This window comes from Staurois parvus, unplaced genomic scaffold, assembly GCF_062004578.1.
Source record: "Staurois parvus isolate SC_StPar_1 unplaced genomic scaffold, SC_StPar_1.0 ptg001026l, whole genome shotgun sequence".
In the NCBI taxonomy this organism is placed as follows: Eukaryota; Metazoa; Chordata; class Amphibia; order Anura; family Ranidae; genus Staurois; species Staurois parvus.
In genome coordinates, this window is record NW_028318822.1 from 314,423 (window position 1) to 334,751 (window position 20,329).

The 20,329-nt window shown below is 48.0% G+C and overlaps 1 protein-coding gene across 5 annotated transcripts in view; it reads right to left on the reverse strand.

Moving 5' to 3' along the window:
- Window positions 1–20,329, reverse strand: part of LOC149441087 (uncharacterized) — an 84,820-nt gene that overhangs the window by 5,901 nt on the left and 58,590 nt on the right. The window contains exons 1-5 of one of the 5 annotated variants that reach the window (XM_089657757.1): window positions 13,559–13,621; window positions 5,563–5,702; window positions 4,205–4,569; window positions 3,910–4,116; window positions 3,390–3,531 (exon numbers count right to left, since the gene is read on the reverse strand). The exons of 2 other annotated variants lie outside the window; for them this stretch is intronic. In XM_089657757.1, the coding sequence (XP_089513883.1) occupies window positions 3,390–3,531; window positions 3,910–4,116; window positions 4,205–4,441 (586 nt within the window). In that variant the 5' untranslated portion in view covers window positions 4,442–4,569; window positions 5,563–5,702; window positions 13,559–13,621. Of the gene's footprint in view, window positions 1–3,389; window positions 3,532–3,909; window positions 4,117–4,204; window positions 4,570–5,562; window positions 5,703–13,558; window positions 13,632–20,329 lie in introns of those variants that run through there. 2 more of the 5 variants (XM_089657758.1, XM_089657759.1) reach the window with 2 other exon arrangements.

Below are 20,329 nucleotides of genomic sequence, written 5' to 3' on the forward strand. Positions count from 1 at the left end.
TTCTGACTGGTTGACTTCCTCCTGGCTCAACTGGTCCGCCAGCTGATTTAGATCCCCTTTCAGGTGTAACGCTGTGATGGATTTTAGGTTCCTTTCTGCCCAGCTCAGGAGGATTTCCACTAGTTCCATCAGTTTCGGGGATCTCGTGCCTCCCTGCCTGTTTGAGTATGCGACCGCCGTTGTCGGACAAGATCTGAACCTCTTTCCCTTCTATCTTCTGAAAAGCCATGAGAGCTCTGAAAATTGCCAATAGTGAAGTTTGATGACCTCCCTGAGATCTCCGGGTCCCACTTGCCCTGGGTCAGGCAGTCCTCCATATGCGCACCCAACCCCCACATGCTTGCATCTGTGGTGATTCTTATTGGGTTGATTTGCTTCCACTTTCTTCCCACCTTTAGTGTGTGGATATTCCCCCACCATTCTAGTGATTCTCTCACTTTGTGCGTGAGGCGGATGCTGGAATCTAGGGATGCTTGGCTGCCATCCCAGTGGGAGAGGACATGGCTCTGCATCATTCTAGAGCAGGGGTGGGCAAACTTTTTGACTTGAGGGCCGCAATGGGTTCATATATTGGACCCGAGGGCCGGACCAAGAGTAGATGAATGATGTGTATGTGTCATCCATAGTAAGTATAATAATATTCCCCCATAGTAAGCATAGTAATTCATCCCCCCTATAGTAATTCATCCCCCCTATAGTAATTCATCCCCCATATAGTAATTCATCCCCCATAGTACTTCATCCCCCATATAGTAATTCATCCCCCCTATAGTAATTCATCCCCCCTATAGTAATTCATCCCCCATATAGTAATTCATCCCCCATATAGTAATTCATGCCCCATAGTAATTCATCCCCCATATAGTAATTCATCCCCCATATAGTAATTCATCCCCCATAGTAATTCATCCCCCATATAGTAATTCATCCCCCATATAGTAATTCATCCCCCCTATAGTAATTCATCCCCCATATAGTAATTCATCCCCCATATAGTAATTCATCCCCCCTATAGTAATTCATTCCCCATAGTACTATTCCCCCCCAAGTAGTAAGCCAAGTCCCCCCTGTGTCAATTCACTTACCTTTGCTCCGCGCGTTCCTCTCGCCATGTTCCCGCGCCGTTCCGGTCTTCAGGGCGGACTGTGAGAGGAGCCTAGCTTCCCTCACGTTTGTCACGCTGCCCCGCCTACACACATCCTGACAGCTCCGCGGGCCGGATTAAAAGGTCCGCCGGGCCGTATACGGCCCGCAGTTTGCCCATTGCTGTTCTAGAGTGTAGTTATGTACCCCCGGTATGGCGGCTGTCATGTGCCCGACAAGCTTCATGGCTTTTCTGACTGTGCAGGTCGCCATCCCCCGGAAAGGTTTCCGAGTCTTGTAGTTTGAGCGCTTTCTCTGCGGTCAGGTATAAGCAGGTATTTGTAGAATCCAGAATGTATCCCAGATACGTGATCCTCCTGGAAGGGACTAGCTGTGATTTCTCCATGTTTATTATCCATCCTAGGTTTTCCAGGAAGGATATTGTGTGTTCTACGTGGGACTTCAGGCCTCTTTCCGTGTCCGCAAGAAGAGCAGGTCGTCCAGATAGGGGATGATATTTATCCACTCTAACCTCAGGGCTTGCAGAGGTTCTGCTAGGATCTTTGTGAATATTCTTGGAGCTGAAGCAGTGCATTGAATTGAAATAAGATCGTTCTTCGTTTGCCTTTTAGTGCGAACCTTAGAAACTTCCTCGATTCTTCCCTTATCGGGACGTGAAGGTATGCGTCCTTTAGGTCTAAATGCTCCCGGCGGAAGGAGTTCTTTCGTCGTGTGTATTGTTTCCATGTGGAATGTTTTGGGTTTTACCAATTCGTTGACCTTCTTCAGGTTGACTATCATTCTGTAACTTCCAGATGCCTTTCTTCTTAGAATAAAAATGGGAGTAGAATCCCCTTCCCCTCTCTTCCTCCTCCAGCTGACAAACCACATTATGTTGGAGCATTCCTTCCAGGAGGTTCACCAGTGCGCCTGCCTTTTCCCCGTCCCTTGGTAAGGGGGTCACGAAAAACCTTCCGAGGGGGGAGTCTTGAAAACTCTATCCTGTAGCCGTTGCGAATTGTGTCTAGGATGAATGCGTTCTGGGTAGTCTTCAGCCATTGTGTGTGGAAGTGTCCCAGTCTTCCTCCCACTTGGCTTCGCCAGTAACTTGGGCTGAGTCTTGGATTTGACCCGAGTGGCAGCCCAGAAGGCTCTTACCTTGCTGCTGGCCTCCCCCAGCTCCAACAGATCTGCCTCCATTTTTGCCGCAGCTCGCCCTCGGTGCGGCTGTTTTTACAGGGTTGGTGGGGCTCCGCCCCCTCCCTTTGGTCCCAGGCACGCTGACATGCCTCTCACGGCCGCTGGTGGATGGAGCGGCAATGGCATGGGGCAAATTTGAGGCCCGTCGCCCATATCCAAGATGGCGGTGGTCCACTTCCTGTTTCTCCGATGCCGGAAGTGACATCACGGTCCTGGCACCTGGAAATGACGTGGCAGCGGCGTCCCGGCCCTCACCTCCTCGTTCCCATGCTGTGGAGATGTGGGGAGGAAGGTGGGCTTTGCCCCACAAGGTAGTGGCTCTTCCAAGCAGGTCAGTGCAGCAGGTTTTACCCCCTGGAGAGCCCAGCTGGACCGTCCGAGGGGTCTGTCTCCCCCATCTCCAAGAGGGTGTGTTCAGGGAAAAAACCTGGCTGAAGCCACCCCACAAGGCCCCTGCCTTGCTGAGAAGAGGAGGGAGGGGGGGCCCCAGCCAAGGGGTCTCTGTACCCCACCAAACGGCCAGGAAAAAAAACAAACAAATGGGTGTAGCATTGTTCCTGGCCGGAAGAAACACTAATACTGAGCGTCCCCCAGGGAGAGAGGCTACTTATAGGAAAATAAGGTGGAACGGGTGTTTCCTGGGAGCAGATTATCTCTTGTGTGAAGCTCTCCTAGAAGATGACTAGGAAAAAGAGAATAAATATTACACTTATATAATGCAGTGGGTATGTAATGTGCAACATAGAGTATATAGTGCAGGAGTATGTAATGTACAACATAGAGTATATAGTGCAGGGGTCAGGAGTATGGAATGTATAACAGAGTATATAGTGCAGGGGTCAGGAGTATGGAATGTACAACATAGAGTATATAGTGCAGGGGTCAGGAGTATGTAATGTACAACATAGAGTATATACACACATAAATTGTGTCTGCAGCACAGAGAAGGAAGATTATCCGAGAGAAATCCAGGAATACAGGACGGGGAACACAGCTCAGGAAAGTGACCAGGGGATTACAGGCTGATATCACCCAGTCCCCGCCCTACTCTGGACCAATCAGTGAGCAGTATGGGTGGAGGAATGGATTTAGTGTTCATGACCCACCTGTGCTGATCTCTGTAGGAGTGTCCTCCTCTATAAATGTCCCCGTTATTCCATCCTCCTCCATAGACTGCTGATCATCCCTCACATACGCCTCTTCTTCTTCTGATTTAACCTCAAATTTGAAATCTTTAGGATCTTCCCACTAAACAAAGAAAATGAAAGAAAATATCATCTGTAAAACATAAGCATTAATATTGTGACATCACATAAAAAATCCACACATTGTCTCCACTAATCCATGTTCTAGATATTCCTTCCAACCTTGTAACAGTGAGGGATGGTGTGACCTTCCTGTGTGGAATCCCAGGAATACAGAGGACGGGGACATCTCTCTGGTGGGTTCCTGGTATTATGTGACTCCATCATATCCTTGTGTCCTTCTCAGAACTCCTCATCCTCCTCTTTATAATATTTTCTAACAACAATATTATCATCCCCGAGGATTCCACTCTGAATATATAATAAACATTCATTCCTGCTGTGTATAAATCATAACTATCAATAATTGTCAATCATCTACCTGATGATGGTGAGGGATGGTGTGACCTTCCTGTGTGGAATCCTGGGAAGAAGGAGGACGGGGACATCTTTCTGATGGGTTTCTGTAGCTGGATGACTCCACTATGGTGTCCTTTAGAAACTTTGACTCCTCCATCACCCCATCTTTATCAACCGTCTCCTTTTTCTCTTCTTTAATATCAACTTTAGAATCTCTCAGGTTTCCACTCTGAATATAAAATAAAATGCCATCAATGGTAACAATGCAGATAATGTACAGATCCTAATGATACCATCAGTGATTGTTCCTCATCTACCTGATGATGGTGAGGGATGGTGTGACCTTCCTGTGTGGAATCCCGGGAATACAGAGGATGGGGACATCTCTCTGGTGGGTTCCCATGACTGGATCCATCTACCTGATGATGATGAGGGATGGTGTGACGTTCCTGTGTGGAATGCCGGGAATACAGAGGACGGGGACATCTCTCTGGTGGGTTCCTGGTATTAGGTGGCTCCATCATATCCTTGTGTCCTTCTGAAAGCTCCTCCATCACTCCATACTCCTCATCCTCCTCTTTATACTCTTCTCTGATAATATTGATCCTGAGGTTACTACTCTGAAACGGAGGTGGAGGCAATGTGATGTCATATGATCACCAGGGTTCACAGGAAGAAATCTCTATAAATGAACACAAACAGTCAAATCAAATGACATTCCCAGAATCCTCCTCACCTCTCCGGTCAGGTCTGTGTTTTATTAAGAGATGAGAGTGATGTCATGTGACCTCCCAGAATCCTCCTCACCTCTCCGGTCAGGTCTGTGTTTTATTAAGAGATGAGAGTGATGTCATGTGACCTCCCAGAATCCTCCTCACCTCTCCGGTCAGGTCTGTGTTTTATTAATAGAGATAAGAGTGATGTCATGTGACCTCCCAGAATCCTCCTCACCTCTCCGGTCAGGTCTGCGTATTATTACTAGAGATGAGAGTGATGTCATGTGACCTCCCAGAATCCTCCTCACCTCTCCAGTCAGGTCTGTGTTTTATTAAGAGATGAGAGTGATGTCATGTGATCTCCCAGAATCCTCCTCACCTCTCCAGTCAGGTCTGTGTTTTATTAATAGAGATAAGAGTGATGTCATGTGACCTCCCAGAATCCTCCTCACCTCTCCGGTCAGGTCTGTGTTTTATTAATAGAGATAAGAGTGATGTCATGTGACCTCCCAGAATCCTCCTCACCTCTCCGGTCAGGTCTGTGTTTTATTAATAGAGATACGAGTGATGTCATGTGACCTCCCAGAATCCTCCTCACCTCTCCGGTCAGGTCTGTGTTTTATTAATAGAGATGAGAGTGATGTCATGTGACCTCCCAGAATCCTCCTCACCTCTCCGGTCAGGTCTGCGTTTTATTAATAGAGATAAGAGTGATGTCATGTGACCTCCCAGAATCCTCCTCACCTCTCTGGTCAGGTCTGTCTTTTATTAATAGAGATAAGAGTGATGTCATGTGACCTCCCAGAATCCTCCTCACCTCTCCGGTCAGGTCTGTGTTTTATTAATAGAGATGAGAGTGATGTCATGTGACCTCCCAGAATCCTCCTCACCTCTCCGGTCAGGTCTGTATTATTAATAGAGATGAGTGATGTCATGTGACCTCCCAGAATCCTCCTCACCTCTCCGGTCAGGTCTGTATTATTGATAGAGATAAGAGTGGTGTCATGTGATCTCTCAGAATCCTCCCATCACTGTTCAGGTCTCCATTTTGTTGAAGCCCCACTCCAGGACTATACTTTGACAATGCGAGGCTCTGCTGCTGTGAAAATGGAAGTAGATATGGCACAGGGTTGTCACAAAAGCAGAGTGTGGAACTCTGAATATTGATTCTGAATGCAAAAAAGTGTTTGTTTTTTTAATTTTCCTGGTTTTTGTATTCCCCGATTGGGTTCTGGAGTATGGATAGATTTGAGATAGAAGAAATCTCCAACCCAGTGTCCAGGTCTTGCAGGAGACCAGCAGGCTGTGGGTGTAGGTGTGCACATCCCATAATGAAGAACCTGGACATAGCTCAGGGCACCCTTTCAGGGACAGGTGTACTTCACTCAAAGAGACAACACTCTGGAGGAGAGGTTCCTTGTTCATAAGACTGAAGAAGTGGAGACACCTCGGCGAGTCTGGAGTACTGGGAAAGTTGAGATCACTAGGTGAATCTGGAGGACTAAGAGCTGAGAGAGCTCAGGGTGTCATGAGAACCCCTACCAAGCAGCAGGTTGCTGCAAACTGAATGGCTGGGAGAGCCAGGAGTGACAAGAGAGCCAGGAAAGCTGAGTGAGGGACAGAGGTACTCAGGGGCCCGGTCAGAGGGGCCTGCCAAGAGCCGAAGTTTAAGAACTAAGCTGAAGAAAGAGCCAGGTGGCTTGGCATTTTGTTTTTCAGTTTGTATGTTGATGGTGGAAACCCCTGTGTGGGCAACTATTCTTCTGTTGAACTTTGAGTTTGTTTAATAAAAAGTAACAAGCCCTAAACTACAGTTCAGACTCACAAAATTGGAGGAGGAGCTGTGAGGTCAGTGTGATGTCATAGGATTCTCTGACTCTGGATGGAGGGACATTGGGGGGAGGAGCTGTGAGGTCAGTGTGATGTCATAGGATTCTCTGACTCTGGATGGAGGGACATTGGGAGGAGGAGCTGTGAGGTCAGTGTGATGTCATAGTATTCTCTGACTGGATGGAGGGACATTGGGAGGAGGAGGAGCTGTGAGGTCAGTGTGATGTCATAGGATTGTCTGACTCTGGATGGAGGGACATTGGATGAGGAGCTGTGAGGTCAATGTGATGTCATAGGATTGTCTGACTCCGGATGGAGGGAGATTGGGAGGAGGAGCTGTGAGGTCAGTGTGATGTCTTAGGATTCTCTGACTCCGGTTGGAGGGACATGGGGGGAGGAGCTGTGAGGTCAGTGTGATGTCATAGGATTCTCTGACTCTGGATGGAGGGACATTGGGAGGAAGAGCTGTGAGGTCACTGTGATGTCAAGGATCCGCCTACATAATAAGAGCGTAGAAAAAAAGAGAAGAGTCAGAAGGGGGGACATTGGGAGGAGGAGTTGTGAGGTCAGTGTGATGTCATAGGATTCTCTGACTCTGGTTGGAGGGACATTGGGAGGAGGAGCTGTGAGGTCAGTGTGATGTCATTGGATTCTCTGACTCTGGATGGAGGGACATTGGGAGGAGGAGCTGTGAGGTCAGTGTGATGTCATAGGATTCTCTGGCTCTGGTTGGAGGGACATTGGGGAGAGGAGCTGTGAGGTCGGTGTGATGTCATAGGATTCTCTGACTCTGGTTGGAGGGGCATTGGGAGGAGGATCTGTGAGGTCAGTGTGATGTCATAGGATTCTGTGACAGTGGTTGGAGGGGCATTGGGAGGAGGAGCTGTGAGGTCAGTGTGATGTCATAGGATTCTCTGACTCTGGATGGAGGGACATTGGGAGGAGGAGCTGTGAGGTCAGTGTGATGTCATAGGATTCTCTGACTCCGGTTGGAGGGACATTGGGAGGAGGAGCTGTGAGGTCAGTGTGATGTCACAGGATTCTCTGACTCTGGTTGGAGGACATTGGGAGGAGGAGCTGTGGGGGCGCTCTGTGAGGTTTCTGTACACAGAATCATTTCTCCCGGGTGCGTCCCACCTCTCCTAAACTGAAATATGAACGTTGTCTTTGGGCTTTGCCAGGACACATCCTATCCCTGTGATCTCCGTGTTCTCCGGAGACTTTACTGATCACATTTCAGGATGAATATCTGAGACTGGGATCATTATGGAGAAATACGTTTTCAGGACATTTCCTACAAATGACATTTTCTCTCTTTCTTCCTATTTGAATCTTATAAAATAAAGACATTCATATTCCAATCCCCCGAAATAACCCCCCATCCCCCGACACTGATAAAAGTCATATAATCCGTTAGTATAGACCAGGGGTTTCCAAACTGGGGCCCTTTGCTTGCTTTTATCCAGCCCTTGGGGAATTGCTCCTTACACTGATATGAGATACTATTTCCTCCACTGACACCAAAGACAGGGCACTCTTCCTCCCACTGACACCATCGATGGGGCACTATACCTCCCACTGACACCATCGATGGGGTACTATGCCTCCCACTGACACTAATGATGGGGCACTACTCCTCCCATTGACACCATCGATGGGGTACTATTCCTCCCACTGATACCAATGATGGGGCACTATTCATCCCACTGATACCAATGATGGGACACTATTCCTCCCACTGACACCAATGATGGGGCACTATTCCTCCCACTGACACCAATGATGGGGCACTATTCCTCCCACTGACACCAATGATGGGGCACTATTCCTCCCACTGATACCAATGATGGGGCACTATTCCTCCCATTGATACCAATGATGGGGCACTATTCCTCCCACTGATACCAATGATGGGGCACTATTCCTCCCACTGACACCAATGATGGGGCACTATTCCTCCCTCTGATACCAATGATGGGACACTATTCCTCCCACTGATACCAATGATGGGGCACTATTCCTCCCACTGATACCAATGATGGGGCACTATTCCTCCCACTGATACCAATGATGGGGCACTATTCCTCCCACTGATACCAATGATGGGGCACTATTCCTCCCACTGATACCAATGATGGGGCACTATTCCTCCCACTGATACCAATGATGGGGCACTATTCCTCCCACTGATACCAATGATGGGGCACTATTCCTCCCACTGACACCAATGATGGGGCACTATTCCTCCCACTGACACCAATGATGGGGCACTATTCCTCCCACTGACACCAATGATGGGGCACTATTCCTCCCACTGACACCAATGATGGGGCACTATTCCTCCCACTGACACCAATGATGGGGCACTATTCCTCCCACTGATACCAATGATGGGACACTATTCCTCCCATTGACACCATCGATGGGGCACTATACCTTCCACTGACACCATCGATGGGGCACTATAACTCCCACTGATACTAATGATGGGGCACTATTCCTCCCACTGACACCATCGATGGGGTACAATTCCTCCGACTGACACCATCAATGGGGTACAATTCCTCCCACTGACACCATCAATGGGGCATTATTCCTCCCACTGACACCAATGATGGGGCACAATTCCTCCCACTGACACCATCAATGGGGTACTATTCATCCCACTGATACCAGAGACAGTGAACTATTTCTCCCACTGACATCAATAATTTTTTACTTTTTTTTTACTCCCACTGACCACCAAGCCTATGGCATTATTCACTCCAGCCTTTGTCAACCAGGGTTCCCAGGCACCCTGGGGTGCCTTGAGATTTCTTCAGGGGTGCCTTGGCAAAATGTCTAAAAATTGCCCAAAACTTGTATACAAGCCAGTGAGTGGAACAAGCTGGCCTTTTAGTTGCACAAAGCGACAGGTTTTCATTGTGCGCCATTACGACCTTCTAGCCGCTGGTGTCCTGACAACCAATGACATCATCAGTTGGTAAGGGGGTGTCAGCTGCCTGCACAGCATCCTAGTTTGACCCTCCCCCCGCCCCTCTCCATCAGTGCTGGGGTCACATTAGCTGAGTGATGGAGAAAAACTGAGGGAGAAGAGAAACATGGGAATACTAGTCAGTACCAGTGTGCAAAAGTATATTTGCTTTGGAAGAATAAGTCCCCTCTAATGTTGGGTGTCCTACATGTGTGGAAGTTGCTGCGTTATAGAAACTATTAGAATAGTTTTTCACATTTTAGAATGGGGCGCCTCAGGACTGTCCATCATTATAACCGCCTCCCGCCCGCCATATAAGGAAATGACGGGCGCAAGGCGGTTCTCTCATTCTGGGAGGATGTCTTATGATGTCCTCCCACTCTAACCACGCGTGTGCGGTGATCGGCGGTGTGCTGTGTTCCTGGTACAGAGCGGATCACCGATCAACAGAAAGAGCCAAAGACGTTGGCTCGGTCATGTGATCAGCTGTGTCCAATCACAGCTGATCACATGTAAACAGGGAAATGTCGGTTATCGGCATTTCTCTCCTCACGAGCTGTCACACTGACAGAGGAGAGGGGAGCCGGTAATCAGCATTCCTCAGAGGGGACATGTACACTGATCATCAGGGCACAGGTGATCAGCGTAGCCCCATCAATGCCACCTGCCAGTGCCCATCAATGCCACATATCAGTGCCTACCAGTGCCCATCAATGCCACATATCAGTGCCTACCAGTGCCCATCAATGCCACATATCAGTGCCTACCAGTGCACATCAATGCCACACATTAGTGCCTACCAGTGCCCATCAATGCCACATATCAGTGCACATCAATGCCACATATCAGTGCCTACCAGTGCACATCAATGCCACACATTAGTGCCTACCAGTGCCCATCAATGCCACATATCAGTGCACATCAATGCCACATATCAGTGCCTACCTGTGCACATCAATGCCACATATCAGTGCCTACCTATGCACATCAATGCCACATATCAGTGCCTACCAGTGCACATCAATGCCACATATTAGTGCCTACCAGTGCCCATCAATGCCACATATCAGTGCCTACCAGTGCACATCAATGCCACATATCAGTGCCTACCAGTGCCCATCAATGCCACATATCAGTGCCTACCAGTGCCCATCAATGCCACATATCAGTGCCTACCAGTGCACATCAATGCCATATATCAGTGCCTACCAGTGCACATCAATGCCATATATCAGTGCCTACCAGTGCACATCAATGCCACATATTAGTGCCCATCTGAGCTGCCTTTCAGTGCCACCTATCAGTGCCAGTCAGTGCCGCTTCACAGTGCCACCTAACAGTGCCCATCAGTGCCGCCTAACAGTGCCCGTCAGTGCCGTCTAACAGTGCCCAGTGATGCCTGTCAATGCCCATCAGTGCCACCTACCAGTGCCTCCTCATCAGTGCAGCCTATCAGTGCCCATCACTGCAGCCTCATTAGCGCACATCAGAGAAGGACAAAAATCATTTAATTTTTAATTTTATAACAGAAAGTAAGAAAAAACTTTTTTTTCATAATTTTCAGTTGTTTTTGGTTTGTTTAGCAAAAAAATAAAAAACCCAGAGGTGATTAAATACCACCAAAAGAAAGCTCGATCTGTCTCAAAAACAATGATAGAAATTTCATATGGGTACAGTGTCGCATGACCGCGCAATTGTCATTCAAAGTGCAACAGTGCTGAAAACTGGTCTGGGCAGGAAGGGGGTATCAGTGCCCGGTAGGCGAGGGGTTAACCACTTGACCTCCAGAGGATTTACCCCCCTTAATGACCAGGCCTCTTTTTGCCGTTCGGCGCTGCACTAATTCAACTGATAATTGCGCGGTCATGCAATGCTGCACCCAAACGAAAGTTACGTCCTTTTTTTCACACAAATAGAGCTTTCTTTCGGTGGTATTTGATCACCTGTGCGCTTTTTATTTTTCACGCTATAAACAAAAAAAGGCCAAAAATTTTGAAGAAAAACAATATTTTTTACTTTCAGCTATAAAAAATATATAGTAAACTCAAAGTTGGTTATAAATTTAGGCCAAAATGTATTCTGCTCCATGTTTTTGGTAAAAAAAATCCCAATAAGTGTATATTGATTGCTTTGTGCGAAGTTATAGCGTCTACAAACTATGGTATAGATACTGCAATTTACACCATTTTTCTGCTATACAGCGCTGCTCTAGTTTAACGGACAATTGCGCGGTCATGCAATACGGTACATAAATGAAATTTACATCCTTTTTTCCCCCAAAAATTTAGCTTTCTTTTGGTGGTATTTGATCGCCTGTGCGTTTTTTATTTTTTGTGCTATAAAAAAAAAGGCTGACAATTTTGAGGAAAAAAAACAATATTTTGGACTTTTTGCTATAAAACATGTCCAGAAAAAAAAATTTAAAAATCAAATTTAGTCATAAATTTCTGCCAAAATGCATTCTGCGACATGTCTTTGCTAAAAAAAAAACCAATACGTGTAAATTAATTGGTTTACGTGAAAGTTATAGCGTTTACAAATGGCGGGAAAGATACTGGGATTTTTAGGGTTTTTTTTAAACTGATAATGGCAGCGACCAGCGACTTATGGCGGGACTACGGCGGACATTCTGACATTGGGGGGTACTGACTTGGGGTCACTGACATCCCCAGTGACACCAATACAGTGATCAGTGCAAAAAAAAAAACACTGACACTGTACTAATGGCACTGGGGAGGAAGGGGTTAACTTTATTATTCAGGAAAGGGTTATCTGTGTGAGGGGAGTGTTTTACTAGGGGGCGGGGTGTACTGCAGGGAACACTGCTGATCGGGACAGATAAACTCTTTTTGTCCCGATCAGCGTGTCCTGCAGCTGTCAGGGAACTGACAGAAAGCACAGCTACTGCAGCTGTTCTCTCTGTCACTGATTGCCACTAATCGTCGGGACATAGCCGGTAACGACCGGCTGTGACCCGGCGACTGACATCCGCGGCTGTGATCGGCGGGACAGGTAGGGCGGCGGCGCGCCTCGCACGCTCCCCCTACCTGTTTTAAAAACACACGTTTTAAAACATGGTTTTGCCCAGCCGTGCCGCCCTGCCGCCATATTTCTACAGTGGCTGGGCGGCATGTGGATAAGAGTGCCTCAGGACTGTCCATAATTTTAAAGGGTGCCTTGACTGAAAAAATCGTTGAGAAACATTGGTTTACTCCCATCAATGTCAGGACATTTCCTACTTCCTATGGCCACAGTCCAGCCCCCACCTAATATTTAAAGGGCAGTACACTGGCCCTTTGTTTCAACAGTTTGGAGACCCCTAGTATAGACTGATGAGGTGAGAAGGTGACCCATCTCCACAATGAGGAGAATGTTCCGGCCCCCGGAAGTGGGGGAATGTTGTGCCCCTGAAGGGGTTAATCTGGGTTCCCACACTATATATGTGTGTATCATCATCTGCTGGAGATAAAAGACGTCACAGTGACTATGGAGGAAGAGGACAGACATGACTATGGAGGCAGAGGACGGACGTGACTATGGAGGAAGAGGACGGACGTGACTATGGAGGAAGAGGACGGACGTGACTATGGAGGCAGAGGACGGACGTGACTATGGAGGAAGAGGACGGACGTGACTATGGAGGAAGAGGACGGACGTGACTATGGAGGCAGAGGACGGACGTGACTATGGAGGCAGAGGACGGACGTGACTATGGAGGCAGAGGACGGACGTGACCATGGAGGAAGAGGACGGACGTGACCATGGAGGAAGAGGACGGACGTGACTATGGACGAAGAGGACGGACGTGACCATGGAGGAAGAGGACGGACGTGACTATGGGGGAAGAGGACGGACGTAACCATGGGGGAAGAGGACGGACGTGACTATGGGGGAAGAGGACGGACGTAACCATGGGGGAAGAGGACGGACGTGACTATGGAGGAAGAGGACGGACGTGACTGTGGAGGAAGAGGACGGACGTGACCGTGGAGGAAGAGGACAAAGGTGACTGTGGAGGAAGAGGACGGACGTGACTATGGGGGAAGAGGACGGATGTGACTATGGAGGAAGAGGACGGACGTGACTATGGGGGAAGAGGACGGACATGACGGGGGGTTACTGGGTGTAAATAGGAAATAACATCTTATTACCTCCTCTGCTGCCACTTCCACAAACGTCTCCTCTTTACTTCCTCCCACCTCACCTCTCACCCAGAACTTCCTGTCTGTACCTGACATCACTTCCTGTCTGTACCTTACATCACTTCCTGTGTCTTCTATAGAGCCTTCCTGTCTGGGTAGAAGTGAGATCACCATCTTGTGGAGCTCAGAGGAACTGCAGCCCCGAGAAGCGTCTGGTAGTGTGACCCCGGCCTTGTGCTGGGTGTGTATGGACTGTAGATCCTTATAGAGGGGTCACTTCCACTCCCACCAAGGGGGACAGAAATATATGACTGCCTAGTCCAGCCTTTCTCAGTCAGAGGTCCTCCAAAGGTTTCTAGGAGTTCCTTCAGCAATGAACAATTTCTGTCTCTTAGTAATAACTGACATCAATGATCTGTAAGGGGAGCAGTCTTCACACTGATGGCAAAATGTCCTTCTACTATTGACCACTGATATAAGGGGGTCCTTCTCCCATTGGTCACCAATGTAAGGGACCACTACACTGACCACTGATATAAGAGGGTCCTCCCGTTGGTCACCAATGTGAGGGACCACTACACTGACCAATGATATAAGGGGATCCTTCTCCCATTGGTCACCAATGTGAGGGACCACTACACTGACCACTGATAAAAGGGGGTCCTTCTCCCATTGGTCACCAATGTGAGGGACCACTACACTGAGCACGGATATAAGGGGGTCCTTCTCCCATTGGTCACCAATGTGAGAGACCACTACACTGTCCACTGATATAAGGGGGTCCTTCTCCCATTGGTCACCAATGTAAGGGACCACTACACTGACCAATGATATAAGGGGATCCTTCTCCCACTGGTCACCAATGTGAGGGACCACTACACTGACCACTGATATAAGGGGGTCCTTCTCCCACTGGTCACCAATGTAAGGGACCACTACACTGACCACTGATATAAGGGGATCCTTCTCCCATTGGTCACCAATGTGAGGGACCACTACACTGACCACTGGATCTCCATCATTGGAAACATGGTGAGACAACAAATAGTCCGGGATGGTGGAGGAGCTGTTGATGTCAGTGTGGAAATGGACAGAACACGGGAGGATGACACTGAAAGAACAATACGGCTTTATTCTACGATATGTCAAAGAGAGAGAACAGTACAGGAGAGACTTTTCTCTCTAATAAATATCAGTAGAAGACCCGGAGAAAGCCTGTTCTGTGTTCTGAAAGAGCAGATGGAACAGTTCTTCTCTGGCATTGTTGTCATTATTAGTATTACTCTATACCTAGTGTCTGTGGGGTTTATTTACTACAGCTAGTTCACTTAGAATCTCATGTACTTCTACATGGAAACCAATCCGCTTCCAGGTTTTATTGCTAAAGCATAATTGAACTAGCTAAGAATAGAAGCTGATTGGCTACCATGCATGGGTGCTCCAGATTCTGAGTGAACCAGCTTTAGTAAATCTCCCCCTGTATGACTGGCATGGTTCTAATACTCTGCACTCTATATGCCATGACATGCTCCTGACCACTGCACTCTATACGCAGGGCTGTATATGACATGCTCCTGACCACTGCACTCTATACGCAGGGCTGTATATGACATGCTCCTGACAACTGCAGTCCATACACAGGGCTGTATATGACATGCTCCTGACCACTGCACTCTATACACAAGGCTGTATATGACATGCTCCTGACCACTGCACTCTATACACAAGGCTGTATATGACATGCTCCTGACCACTGCACTCTATACACAGGACTGTATATGACATGCTCCTGACCACTGCACTCTATACACAGGGCTGTATATGATGTACTCCTGACCACTGCACTCTATACACAGGGCTGTATATGACATGCTCCTGACCACTGCACTCTATACACAAGGCTGTATATGACATGCTCCTGACCACTGCACTCTATACACAAGGCTGTATATGACATGCTCCTGACCACTGCACTCTATACACAGGACTGTATATGACATGTTCCTGACCTCTGCACTCTATACACAGGGCTGTATATGACATGATCCTGACCACTGCACTCTATACACAGGGCTGTATATGACATGCTCCTGACCACTGCACTCTATACACAGGGCTGTATATGATGTACTCCTGACCACTGCACTCTATACACAGGGCTGTATATGACATGCTCCTGGCCACTGTACTCTATACACAGGGCTGTATATGACATGCTCCTGACCACTGCACTCTGTACACAGTGCTGTATATTACATGCTCCTGACCACTGCAGTCCATACACAGGGCTGTATATGACATGCTCCTGACCACTGCACTCTATACACAGGGCTGTATATGATATGCTCCTGACCACTGCACTCTGTACACAGGGCTGTATATGACATTTTCCTGACCACTGCACTCTATACACTGGGCTGTATATGATATGCTCCTGACCACTGCACTCTATACACAGGGCTGTATAGGATATGCTCCTGACCACTGCACTCTATACACAGGGCTGTATAGGATATGCTCCTGGCTACTGCACTCTATACACAGGGCTGTATATAACATGTTCCTGATCACTGCATCCCGTACACAGGTACAGTATCTCCCAGAAGTGAATCCACCCCTCACATTTGTGTAAATAGTTGATTGTCTTTTCATGTGACAACACTGAAGAAATTACACTTTGCTACAATGTGACGTAGTCAGTGTACAGCTTGTATAACATGTTAATTTGCTGTCCCCTCAAAATAACTCAACACACAGCCATTAATGTCTAAACCGCTGGCAACAAAAGTGAGTCCACCCCTAAGTGACAAGGTCCAAATTGGGCCCAAAGTGTCAATATTTTATGTGGCCGCCATTATTTTCCAGCACTGCCTTAACCCTCTTGGGCATGGAGGTCACCAGAGCTTCACAGGTTGTCACTGAAGTCCTCTTCTATTCCTCCATGATGACATCACAGAGCTGGTGGATGTTAGAGACCTTGCGCTCCTCCACCTTCCATCTTCCACTCCTCCATGACGACATCACGGAGCTGGTGGATGTTAGAGACCTTGCACTCCTCCACCTTCCATTTGAGGATGTCCCACAGATGCTCAATAGGGTTTAGGTCTGGAGACACACTTGGCCAGTCCATCACCTTTACCCTCAGCTTCGTTAGCAAGGCAGTGGTGGTCTTGGAGGTGTGTTTGGGGTCGTTATGTTGGAATACTGCCCTGAGGCCCAGTCTCTGAAGGGAGGGATCATGCTCTGCTTCAGTATGTCACAGTACATGTTGGCATTCACGGTTCCCTCAATGAACTGTAGCCCCCCAGTGCCGGCAGCACTCATGCAGCCCCAGACCATGACACTCCCACCACCATGCTTGACTGTAGGCAAGACACACTTGTCTTTGTACTCCTCACCTGGTTGCCGCCACACACGCTTGACACCATCTGAACCAAATCAGTTGATGTTGGTGTCATCAGACCACAGGACATGGTTCCAGTAATCCATGTCCTTAGTCTGCTTGTCTTCAGCAAACTGTTTGCGGCTTTCTTGTGCATCATCTTTAGAAGAGGCTTCCTTCTGGGACGACAGCCATGCAGACCAATTTGATGCAGTGTGCGGCGTATGGTCTGAGCACTGACAGGCTGACCCCGCCACCCCTTCAACCTCTGCAGAAATGCTGGCAGCACTCATACATCTATTTCCCAAAGACAACCTCTGGATATGACGCTGATCACGTGCACTCAACTTCTTTGGTCCACCATAGCGAGGCCTGTTCTGAGTGGAACCTGTCCTGTTAAACCGCTGTATGGTCTTGGCCACCGTGCTGCAGCTCAGTTTCAGGGTCTTAGCAATCTTCTTATAGCCTAGGCCGGGTGTCGGCAACCCGCGGCTCCGGAGCCGCATGCGGCTCTTTTTCACCTTTCCTGCAGCTCCGGAGCACACTGCCCACCAGGTGACAGGCAATAGGGTCGGCAAGCCGCGGCTCTTTTAATGCAGATCTTCTGTGTGCCGGGCGCCTGCTGGCAAACATTGGCTGTCAGGATGTAGGCGGGACAGCCCGGATGTAGGCGGGGCAGCGTGACGAACTCCTCTCCTCTCACAGTCCGCCCTGAAGACCAGAACGGCGCGGGAACCCAGCGAGAGGAACGCGCGGAGCAAAGGTAAGTGAATTCACACAATATGGGGGATGAATTACTATAGGGGGGATGAATTACTATAGGGGGGATGAATTACTATGGGGGATGAATTACTATATGGGAGATTAATTACTATGGGGGATGAATTACTATGGGGGATGAATTACTATATGGGGGATGAATTACTATGGGGGATGAATTACTATGGGGGATGAATTACTATATGGGGGATGAATTACTATAGGGGGGATGAATTACTATAGGGGGGATGAATTACTATGGGGGATGAATTACTATATGGGGGATGAATTACTATGGGGGATGAATTACTATGGGGGATGAATTACTATAGGGGGGATGAATTACTATAGGGGGGATGAATTACTATGGGGGATGAATTACTATATGAGGGATGAATTACTATATGGGGGATGAATTACTATAGGGGGGATGAATTACTATAGGGGGGATGAATTACTATATGGGGGATGAATTACTATAGGGGGGATGAATTACTATGGGGGATGAATTACTATATGGGGGATGAATTACTATAGGGGGGATGAATTACTATATGAGGGATGAATTACTATATGGGGGATGAATTACTATGGGGGATGAATTACTATATGGGGGATGAATTACTATGGGGGATGAATTACTATATGGGGGATGAATTACTATATGGGGGATGAATTACTATATGGGGGATGTATTTTCAGTTTTAAAAATGTTTCTCTCAAAATAAATTTCAATCGTGGTTTTGGCGAGATTTGGCTCAGTCGAAAAAAAAGGTTGCCCACCACTGACCTAAGGCTATGATTGTGATTATGACGATACACTGTGGCCCTGATTAACCCTTTGCTTACTGGGCCCTTAAACCCCCTTCATGACCAGAGCGTTTTTTGCAATATATGCAGTGTCGGATTTGTTTTAAATGTTGCAATGGTTTTGCGGCTCCCAGTCTTTTTTTCCCTCTCGGAAACGGGTGCAAGTGGCTCTTTATGTCTTAAAGGTTGCAGACCCCTGGCCTAGGCCATCTTTATGTAGAGCAACAATTCTTTTTTTCAGATCCTCAGAGAGTTCTTTGCCATGAGGTGTCATGTTGAACTTCCAGTGACCAGTATGAGATAGTGAGAGCGATAACACCAAATGTAACACACCTGCTCCCCATTCACACCTGAGACCTTGTAACACTAACGAGTCACATGACATCGGGGAGGGAAATGGCTAATCGGGCCCAATTTGGACCTTGCCACTTAGGGGTGGAGTCACTTTTGTTGCCAGCGGTTTAGACATTAATGGCTGTGTGTTGAGTTATTTTGAGGGGACAGCAAATTTACATGTTATACAAGCTGAACACTGACTACGTCTCATTGTAGCAAAGTGTCATTTCTTCAGTGTTGTGAGACTCACTTCTGGGAGATACTCTATAAAATATATACACACTTTATGCTGGGCTGTAAAAGATATGCTTCTGACCACTGCATTCTGTACCTTGGACTGTATGACACACACCTGACCTCTGCACTCTGTACCTTGGGTTGTATACGACACACACCTGACCTCTACCCTCTGTACCTTGGGTTGTATACGACACACACCCGACCTCTGCACTCTGTACCTTGGGTTGTATACGACACACACCCGACCTCTGCACCCTGTACCTTGGGTTGTATACGACACACACCCGACCTCTGCACTCTGTACCTTGGGTTGTATACGACACACACCCGACCTCTGCACCCTGTACCTTGGGTTGTATACGACACACACCCGACCTCTGCACCCTGTACCTTGGGTTGTATACGTCACACACCCGACCTCTGCACTCTGTACCTTGGGTTGTATACGACACACACCCGACCTCTGCACCCTGTACCTTGGGTTGTATACGACACACACCCGACCTCTGCACCCTGTACCTTGGGTTGTATACGACACACACCCGACCTCTGCACTCTGTACCTTAGGCTGTATAGGACCTAAACCTGACCTCTGCATTCTGTACCTTGGGTTGTATATGACACACACCTGACCTCTGCACCCTGTACCTTGGGTTGTATACGACACACACCCGACCTCTGCACTCTGTACCTTGGGTTGTATACGACACACACCCGACCTCTGCACCCTGTACCTTGGGTTGTATACGTCACACACCCGACCTCTGCACTCTGTACCTTGGGTTGTATACGACACACACCTGACCTCTGCACCCTGTACCTTGGGTTGTATACGACACACACCCGACCTCTGCACCCTGTACCTTGGGTTGTATACGTCACACACCCGACCTCTGCACTCTGTACCTTGGGTTGTATACGTCACACACCCGACCTCTGCACTCTGTACCTTGGGTTGTATACGTCACACACCCGACCTCTGCACTCTGTACCTTGGGTTGTATACGACACACACCTGACCTCTGCACTCTGTACCTTGGGTTGTATACGACACACACCTGACCTCTGCACTCTGTACCTTGGGTTGTATACGTCACACACCTGACCTCTGCACTCTGTACCTTGGGTTGTATACGACACACACCTGACCTCTGCACTCTGGGCTGTCCATTCTATACAGATAACTCTAAACCAATGACCTGTAAAGGCTTTTAAAGCATCACCTATGACTAATTTTCGGATCCCAAAGTTTG